We start from the raw sequence: 10,200 nt of genomic DNA on the forward strand, positions 1-10,200 counted from the left end.
AGGGTAAACAGATGTCTGGCTTGACCGCAGGAAAATAGGACACATTTGGAATGATAAGTTTCCCAAACTCCGTTGGATATGCCAGATCCATGGGAACGCCAGTTAATGTCTTGCTAGATGCCAGCTAGCTGTGTGCGCTTTCCCCCCTCGTACCATCTGGGAAAATGTTACAGAGAGTGAAAGCCATCAATGATTCACTCCAAATCTGTTTCTTAAGGTTCAGCCATGCTACTGTTTCTCAACGAAATGTGGCAGTGCTCGCTGGGCTTTTTCTTTTTTCTCTCTCTTTCTCTCTCTTTCTTTCTTTTTGTTTTCTTTTTTCTCTCATGCTGTAATTCTAGACAGATGAGACATGCTTGATTCAACAATCAAACCTCTCCTCTAGGTTTATGTCACTCAGCTATGTTCTACTCAATTGGAAATAATCAGTTTCTGCCAGCAGCGACCACAGCACAGGTGCCTCTAATGATGTGTATGGGAAAATGACAGATGTAACAGAAATGGCTGTAAAACATGGGGGCTTAAACTAAAAGCTTAACCATATGCACTGCAGGAAGAGTCAAGTAACTGCACTAAATAATCGTACAGTAAGTAAGCGCGCTCGGTGCTCGGGTCATGTCCGTAACTCTTGCTAAACTCTGCAAACTTTCACAGGCGCCCCTCTCTGTGAGCGTTTCCCCCCTCAGTCACTGGGAACCTGCGTGGGTCTGTTAGGGTGAGCTGACGGGCTCATAGTTACGACATGGAGACAATGGGAGGGTCTAATGAGGAACATATGCTTTTGTGTTTCAACAGAGCAGCTCATTGTGCAAGGAAAGGGATACTCTGCTCCTATTCAGAGTCGTCACAATGAAAATCCGAGCCCTCCCTGAGCTGGTTGAGCTTACAATATCCATCCGCTTCTCTCTTCTTTTTTTTTTTTTCCCACCCCTTTTTTTCCCACCCCTTCTTCTTGACTTTAATTCTACTTGCTTTCATTTTGCTTATTGTACTTAAGTTACACGCTTTTGTCCGATCAGAATGAGGGACAATGGTGTGCGAAACTTTAAACAGTAGCAACGACACAAAGCAAACATGAAAGGACCGGAAATCCGGGAAAAAGTGGATATTTTTTATCTAGTCTAATCTTTTTAGAACTCCTCCTGACTAATAAATGCAGCTTTTCACTCTGGTATACATCCACTGAGCCTGCCTTAAAGAATATATATGTACATTTGACATAGGCCAAACGAGAGATTTCAAAGTAAAATGTACGTAAATGTCAAATTTTTCAAATCTGAAAACCCACCTTTACGCCTACTACTGCTGAAATAATACAAATTATTTTGAATTCTAGCTCTAGTAATGCTGTGCATAACCTCCATTAACTACAGTTTTTAATAATTGATTTTTTTTTCTATGCAGTGTTTTTTCTTGTTAGCCAGGGAAAAGCATAGTAAGCTTATTTCAGCCAGCTGACCAGAAGTGTGCAGCAATAATTCTAGGGGTTATGCAGTACTGCGTTACTCAATGCATAAAATAGCCGAAAATAATCACTTTCTCTATCATTTCATTAAGACGATTTGTAGGAAAAATATGACAAAAAATGTTTGGCAAAATTATCCATACCCCTGCCAGATCTGACTGACCTGAATCTAACAAATGTTCCAGTTTTTGTTTAAAAAAATGAAATAAACGTGAGTAAAAATTATTTTAAACCAGCCGTAGTCATTAAATATGAATTCCTCAGAATATAAAGTGACACCTGAAAATAGTTTTGAAATCAGGATCTCTACGTGAAAGCCAGTCGAGTCAACACAAGAAGCACATATCAGTGTACTGCGGCACTGACTAGGTCAGGGGTGGGCAATCCTGGTCCTCGAGGGCCGGTGTCCTGCAACTCTTGCAAGTCTCCCTGGTCCAACACACTTGAATCCAGCAGCTGAATCACCTCCCAAGTGCAGTCAGGTTCTCCAGAGTCCTGCTAATGACCTCATTATTTGACTCAGGTGTGTTGAAGTAGAGATGCATCTAAAAGTTGCAGGAGTCCGGCCCTCGAGGCCTGGAGTTGCCCACCCCTGGACTAGGTGATCACCTCAACTCAACATCAGTAAGAAAAACTTATGGAGCGCATGCCAAGGCATGTGAAAGCTGTGATTGAAAATCTTGATTTTCCAGCAAATACTGATGCTTGAACACCTCCTAAGTTAAAACATCAGGAACATGCTATTTAAAAGTCAATGGTTTCTTTCCCTTAGTTTATTTTAACATTTTCTCTTACTGCAAATAAATGCTCGTAATGACAATGTTGTTACGTGAAATTTCGGAGGAATGTTGTTTTATGTTTCTAGGATTAAAACAAATGTTAGCACTACTCAAACTCGGAGCTACAGTCAGATCACCAGAACTTTGAATTGTACAGAGGTCTCCTAATTTTTTTTCTCCCAAGCTGTATAAAAATATGACAGTCAACCAGAGCAGTAGTTTAAACAACATACAGAAAATATGCATGCACGCCTGCAGAGAGCGTGTCTCTTGCTGCACTTGTGTCTCCGTCCGTGTGTCTGTTGACATGCATTTGTGTCTGTGTGAGTTTGGGGTTCAGACAGCAGTAGCCCTGGTAATCCATCCAGGCTCCCAGGGCAGCCGGCTCCCTACTTCCTGATGCATGAGAAGCCGCTGGAGTGGAGTGGCAGCAACAACTGCTCAGCCCTATTTGATTACTAATAAGAGAGTTGTCCCCTCTGTCAGATACCAGGCATTCTCCGCTAAGCAAACAGTGATTCCGGCTAGTCAAACATTAGCATTGCTGCCTCCCTCACTACGTGGTGCGAGTTACATTGAGATCCAACACTCAGGCTGCAACCCCCTGCATCACCTCTATATCCAACCACACACACACATATGTTCAACCTAAACAAACCCCTTGCTGACCAGGACCTATTGCTCTGGCATGGGAAAGAAATGTCAGTGCCTGCAGAGAGGAGCTTTTATTCTTCCTCTTTAGCGGCGAGGGTAATATAAATGTGCAAGGTGCAACTTCCCTTCTGGTGGAGCTCAAAACAGCAGCCATAAAATGTTTATCCCCCCCTGAAAACAAAACTTTAGTGGCGGCCCAGCAAGCAGCTCGCCCGAGTGGAGGAAGTAGTCAATGAAAAGCAATTATTATTGACGGCGTCGCTGTCAAAAATAAAGATACGACAGCATGCCAGATAAGAGCGAGCTAATTAGACGTTGTTCTCAGCATGATCCTCTGGTGGCTCGACCACCTGTGATCCAACAGACCCTATCCAGGTGGTGACCGCCCCCTCGGTGGTGCACAGGCTACCTGGGAAAGAAGCCCCTCAGCCGCTCACACAGACTCGCCCGCAGTTCCCACACTGTGGTGCTGGAAGATGCAAGTCAGCCCAACTGGGCCAGACTGATGCACCAGGAAGGAGATCAAGCACTCCGTCACTCATCCGTTTAGTCGGTGTGACTCTCATTCATTCACTCATTGCCTCTTTGCAAACACACACACACGCATGCAGAATGATGCACACATCCTACCTGTCAATGATGACGGGGTCTGACGGGGTCTCGTTCCTGTTTCCACAGCTTTTCTTATCGCAGCATCGGCTGGAGACACAGAGAAAACGATTGGTTTTTTTTTTCCCAACAACAAATAATTAGCTAAATATCAGAACATTTATTCGCTAAGTACATCAGAGTGGTAAGACATTGCCTTGAGATTTCCTTCACTCAATCTACCCAATCCCATTGATGCTGATGGCTGATAAAAATGGTGAAAACAACATGTTGTGTTGTTTGGCTTAGCGATGGAAGGGAGGGGAGTGGGGACTGGGCCAGGAGGCAGGGGAGTCACTTTTCACAGCTTCAGCTTTTGTTTACCTCTAATTGCCAAGCTGCTATTTCTGAGGGAGATGCAAGGTGCCACCCTCAACCAATATTTCTGTGGGGCATTTATCAATTATGGCCCTCAAAAGCACTAATCTATCTTCCAGCACATTGCTCCAGCCCTTTCCTCACTGTAAAAAAAAACAAAAAACAAAGAAAACTTATAGCTATAGCTGCTGCCTACCACCTCTTTGGTTCAGAAAAGTGCATAAGAAAAAAAAAAACAACAACAAACAAATGCATCGTCTCGGCTTCCGTTTGAGATGAAAACGTAGCAGCGTATGTGAATGGGATTGATTTATGCCATATGCTGCAAGGAGAAAAACAAAGCTTCTGTCAGTCAACCACACACTATCTGGGTGTCCCTTATTTACAAGAGGCAATATTAAAGGTGAGCTTTATAGCTGAGATGTATTAAAGGAAAGAAAAAAATGTAATTCAAAACAAGCTGGGGAAAAAAAATAAAGATAGAATTAGGTAATATATCAAAACACCAGTCTTATATATGTTGTAATAGGTTCTAGTACTTATTTTATGCAGCCGCAAAATGCACTTCCTCTTGGTAAAAAAAATAAATAAAAAATTACCCCTACAGCACGAGCATATTCAGTGTGTCACAAATAAGTGATGGATGCATGTATAAATTGAGCGTGAGTGATGAGTTTATGCATGAAAAAGGACAAATCATTCTCAGCTCTCATGCTGCTCCTGCTCCCCAACCAGCACAACTTGAACAATGCACCGGGTGCAACAAAGGAGAGGTTAACCGACAGTATCCAAATTCAGTGTTCACAGAGCTCACGCTGAGCCTTAACAATAACAACAAAAGGAGTTTTTTCCTTTTAGTATCAGTGACACCGATGAATAGGCGGGTGCAACGTGAGCTGTTGAGATTTACGTGGTTTAAATGACACTAAAAGGCTCGCTGATCAGTGTTGACAGGTGGGATCAAGCGAGAAATGACTCTGTACTAAAATAAAAAAAAAAAGAGAGAGAGATAGAGAATGCGCTGCATGCTGCATTTATGCATAACAGAACATTAACAGTGGCATGCAGCTCCTAAAGAAATCACATTAAATAAAAAAAGAAAGTAAGAAAGAAATTGGATCTTGTGTGGTTATGTCAATTTCCATTCAATAAAAAAAGACAGTCAGTTCATTTTCACTGTCATATTTGTATCAAAGTCTAATCACATCATATCAAAGTTGGAAATGACAGCAGCTTTCTCTTCCTCTCTAGCTCTCTCGCTCTGGCTCAGTATGTGTGGGGGTGTGTGTGGGGGTGTGTGTGTAGGTGCGTGCGTGTGGGTGTGTGGATGTGTGTGTGGCTGCTGAAGGACCACAGAACAATTTAGGCTGCTGCATCACATCAAAAGTGTCAAAACTTATTGGAGGGAAAGAGAATAACGATTTTGCCTGGTTCTGCAACATGGACAGTGTATCAGTGTAAAATAATAATAATAATAATAAATATACACAATGCTTACCTGCACATGATTTCATGAGTGAGAAGAACTCTGCACATTTCTGGATTCTTGTCCTGACCCTCATAAACTATGGCCTTTTTAAACCAAAATGACACAGAAATAAATTGTATTAATTTATTTTGCAACATAAATAAATATTTGTATGTATATTTTTTTTTTACTGATTTTACTTCTCCTGAAAATAAATGCACACAGTGTACAGACAGCAAGGAATATTAAACTGAATAGTAAACGCGGTTCCCATGTGCAAATTATTTCTCTATAAAAAAAAACATTACAAAAAAACCCATCTATTTAAAACATGATCAACAATTCCAAAATATAATATAAATAGCAGAAACAAACATTTTAAATCCAGCAATGGTATTATTTTTTTCAAAATTAAAAAAGCACACAATTGAAGTTTTTTGATAATTATAGAAATAGCCTAATAATAAACTGTATTATTTTATTATTATTATTGTTATTATTATTATTATTATTATTATTATTATTATTATTATTATTATTGTTATTATTATTAATCTCGGTAATATCCTGTGGCTCGCACAGACACACAGAAGAGATTTTTCACGAGGAGAGATCCAATAGAAGTGTCATCAATATGCTTATAATCTGGGGATATTTGGGGGAAAGTGTTAATGGGCAATCTGTTGTTTATTTTGAGCCGCTAACAATGATCTTTCTGTGGATAAAAAGCGGTGTCTGGCGGTACGGTTGAGTAATTTTTGAGCATTGGCTGAAACAGATGGCGTGGAGCTATCAGTTCTGCCGCTCTTCTCTCCCTCCCTCCATCCCCTCCCTCCCTCCCTCTCCTTTCCTTCCTTCTTCTATTTCTAAGGATAGACTTCTTTCTCTCTTTTTTTTTACTCCCTTGTACAAGGCTGAGGCACAATGTGCAAATGTGAGTGAAATAAACAAATGAATAAAAGTCGACGTTCATAAATACAAAGGGTTGTAGCAAATAATAATAATAACAATAATAAGGGTGATAATTTTATTGCTGATTTTCGCTGTGTTGCCATTAATAAATTCAATCATCGTCTGGCACGCTTCAGGCCAACAGGATAAAACGAGTGTGGGGAAAGAAGAAAAAAAAAGAGAGAGAGAGTGACACATCTGAACCAGGTCGCATCATTCACATTATAAAAGATAACTTGTTTGACCTGCAGGTTTTATTATGGGTTTTTTTCCCCATCGTTCCTTTTTGTAGTATTTTACCCGCTTGTAACTGGCGATTATCTTTATTGGTTTGATTTATGTCGCTATTTGCAACTGCAGTAACAGAAATCCATAAATTGCTTGTTCTGCGTCATTGACTCGGATCATTCGCGCAGGAATGTTGTCCAAGCTTCACGGCTCTATCTAATTCCCCCCCAACCCCCCTAACCTCCCCACCACACCCCCTGCTTTAATAACAAAACAAGGGGGGGAAATGGAAGGCAAAAAAATTAAGCATGTGTGTGCGGCCTTTTAAATATTTAATTTAATTTAATCTATCTATTTCTTCATTGTAATTGGGTTTGCTTTGGGTTTAAAAATCCACACCGTGCGTTTAGGCTTTAAGCTCCTTTTGAAAAAACCTAAAATAACAATAATAATAAAAAACTGTATATTTATGTAAAACACTATTCCAAAACTGGTTTAGAGCGTCACCTCTGACTCTTTGCGAGAGAAAAGTCAAATCAGATCATATGGAGCAGAGGTGATGCGTACATTTTTAATGCTTGGACAAACTGAACTTACAAAGAAGCCAAAAAAAAAAGAAGAAGAAGAAAGGAAAAGAAAAAAAAAAAAACTCCAGGGTGACATTGACTTTTAGGAGTATGGCAATAATGTAGGGTCAAACGTAGACAGTCAAAAATAGAGGCTGTCTCTTCTGATTACGCACGTAATTTGATTTTATTTTGTACCATAAGTTTTGTTATGTTCCCCTCCTCTGGCTTTAGGGGGTGACGATTTGCACGGCACTTTGGGTTTTCGCGCCGTGCGTAAAAGAAACTTAAAGTGTGACAAACAGCTTACCTGCTTCGTCATGGAATCGATTAATCGTATGTAAAGATCCTGTTCTGTTCTGACGCCTGTGGGGGGGGGGAGAGAAGAAGAGGGGCACTTTAGAAATGTTTTATGAATTTTAGCTTGCAAATAAAGCAACGTTCAATAAAAATAAAATGCATTTCAAAATAAAGCATTATTATTATTATTATTATTATTATTATTGTTATTATTATTATTATTATTATTATTATTAGTTTTACTCACCGTTGCTGTACAATAACTGTAGTTTGTAATGTATTCCATTGTTAGTTTTTTCACTGGTTGGTTCCTGCAGAAGACAACAGTTTGTGAAAATCAGCATCAGTGAATCAGCTTTCCAGAACTAACAGACGTGTTTGTTTTTATTTATCAAATATAAAAATCTAAATACATGCATATTTTTAATTCTATAAGTAGGAAGATCTGCTTTAGTGGTTAAAACGACTCTCTGTCATAAGCGAATTGAGTTTTAAATAAAAAATAATAATAATAATAAAAAAAGAAATCAATAATACACGTGACTTCCCCCTTCTATAATTTTAGAGAACATAATTTGGAAACATGTGCAGGTTATTTGCAGATACATTTATTTCTAAAAAAAAAATTAAATAATAATAATAATAATAAAAGTATTATTATTATTTTTTTATTAAAACGTCTTACTTTTTCTTTCTCCACAAAGTCCACAAAAGCTGTTCTTTCGATCTCCACGGGCTGACCCTGTCTGTCATACAGCGCCAGGACGAAATGGAAAAAATTGGATTTTCTGAGGTTGGAAGGGGGCTGCTTTTCATAATGTGCCCGTGCCAAGCCGACACCGCTGCGGGGAGAGAACAAGAGACCATCTCGGTTAAAGCACCGGACACCGGGGATATGCCACTAGATGATGGAGAAGCTGGTGGAGGGGGAGAAACATTGAGGATGCAGAAGCACGCTTGAGCACAAACCGGGGGAGATTTCTTGATTTGTCACAATAATGGCTAATCTGATGTAATGAAAGAAGCGAAAAGCCGAAGGGAGGGCATTTTATTGGGAGACCGTAATTGATACAGAGTATTCAGGGGATTGAGGGGTCGATATGATGAGGAGCTGAATGCGTGCGAGGGGAAAAAAAAAAAAAAATCAGATGCATTTTTTGGCATGCGTACCTTTGGGCGGCTGTGTTTGCATCCACCACCCCAGCTGTGTGCATCCAGGAGCGGACCGAGTTCAGTCCACCCAGCGGTTCCTCCTTCATCGTCGTCCCACCCCGCGGTATAGTTTCCTGAATCCCAAACATTTAGGACAATTTGCGTGAAAAGAAGAAGAAGAAGAATAAGGGGGGGAAAAAAAGAGAGAGAAGAGCCTCCTGTGAAATTAGGGGAAATAAACGTCCAAGCGTGTTATCCTTCAGGGTTTTATCTTCGCGGGATAAGACTTGCGAGGGGAAAAATCCCGGTCCACAGGTCTTGCCTCCCTCTTCAGTCCGTCCGATGTGAGCAATTCTCAAAGTGCTGTACTTAGTTAGAGCGGTATCCACAAACTGCAAAAGTGAATTGTTCAATAGACGAGATTTTTTTTTTGTTTTTTTGTCTTGCTATTGTTCCTCTGTTTCTTTTCTCTTTTTTTTTCTTGTCTTTCTGTGCTATTCAGAGAAAAATCGATGGCAGTTGTTTGTGTTTGTGGGTGATGCTGCTGCTCTCAAAGTGCCCACATCCCTGAAGCGCCCGCATCCAAAACCTTCAGGACTTCTCGTTGAATTAAAAAAAAAAAGCAAGCCCCACTCCTGGAAAAAGGTGCTGCTGCTGCTGCTGCTGGTGGTGGTGGTGGTGGTGGTGCTGCTGCTGCTGCTGCTGCTTCTCCGCAAGACAAACACACGAAGGCAAAGGCTGATCACCAGTGGAGGTGTTCCTCGTACACAGGAGAGGTGGATAAGGGGGCCCCTTTCGCGTCGTGCAGGATGGATGGGAACATGCAAAACTAAGCCCTCTTTCCCCGAGGACTGAAATCTTTCCCGGGAGCCAAAACTCTAAACCCACGGGAGAGGCGCTGTCAGAACGTGACGCTGAAGGGGGCGGGGTTTTGACCATATACGGAGCGCTGACGGTTCCTGTCAGGCAGCGGCGCTCCACTCCGCGGGTGCAGCCCATTTAGTGCAGCAGCATGAGAACACTCACTCGCTCCTCTTTTTTTCCTTCTTGCTTAGGCCCCTATATGTGGTGAGTTTGACTTTTTTAATGATATGGACAATTCGAGCGGGGTGTAACCATCAAACATAATAAGGAGAGAAAGAGAGAGAAAAAATAGTGGTAATATTAATAGTAATAACAATAATAAAAATGCTTATTAATAACTCCGACTTCAGAATTCATGTTTATTTTTTTTTTTCTTTAATGATAAAGTTTGCTTTAGTTTCTGTTGATTAAAAGTGATGAATTTTGTTGTATTCCTTCGATTAATTTTTGTTTGATTATTTCTGTTGTTATTTTTTTTTTTTAAACATATTACCTTAAATAAGTTTTGAAATAATTTTGTTCTGGAAAAAAAAAAAATTCAATACTGGCACGTTACGTTTATGCTTGTACCATACTTGTCTAAAATGTCCACTTTTTTCACATTTTTCCAAATGTTTTGAAGTTTTTAAAATGCAATTCATATATATGTCACGGATAATTCAGCTTTCATGTAAAAGAATCACACGTCATTATAAATCTATTATATTGGATTAATTTTTCATCGAGAAATTGCAACAATATCAAGTTGTTTTTTATTCCCATAAAGAAAAAGAGTTTCTCGATTTCTCTGCGCTATGAACGAGCCTA

At 40.0% G+C, this 10,200-nt stretch overlaps 1 protein-coding gene across 6 annotated transcripts in view; it reads right to left on the bottom strand.

Annotated features, from left to right (window-relative positions):
• Positions 1–9,687, bottom strand: part of LOC114137765 (transcription factor COE3) — a 90,299-nt gene extending 80,612 nt beyond the window's left edge. For 5 of the 6 annotated variants that reach the window (XM_028006572.1, XM_028006569.1, XM_028006571.1 and 2 more), the window contains exons 1-6: positions 8,548–8,678; positions 8,063–8,219; positions 7,625–7,688; positions 7,388–7,443; positions 5,363–5,436; positions 3,529–3,597 (exon numbers count right to left, since the gene is read on the bottom strand). In XM_028006572.1, coding sequence (XP_027862373.1) covers positions 3,529–3,597; positions 5,363–5,436; positions 7,388–7,443; positions 7,625–7,688; positions 8,063–8,219; positions 8,548–8,678 — 551 coding nt within the window. Of the gene's footprint in view, positions 1–3,528; positions 3,598–5,362; positions 5,437–7,387; positions 7,444–7,624; positions 7,689–8,062; positions 8,220–8,547 lie in introns of all 6 variants that reach the window. The other variant, XM_028006567.1, reaches the window with a different exon arrangement.
• Between the last annotated feature and the right edge of the window lie 513 nt (positions 9,688–10,200).

Source organism: Xiphophorus couchianus, chromosome 22, assembly GCF_001444195.1.
Source record: "Xiphophorus couchianus chromosome 22, X_couchianus-1.0, whole genome shotgun sequence".
Taxonomy (NCBI): domain Eukaryota; kingdom Metazoa; phylum Chordata; class Actinopteri; order Cyprinodontiformes; family Poeciliidae; genus Xiphophorus; species Xiphophorus couchianus.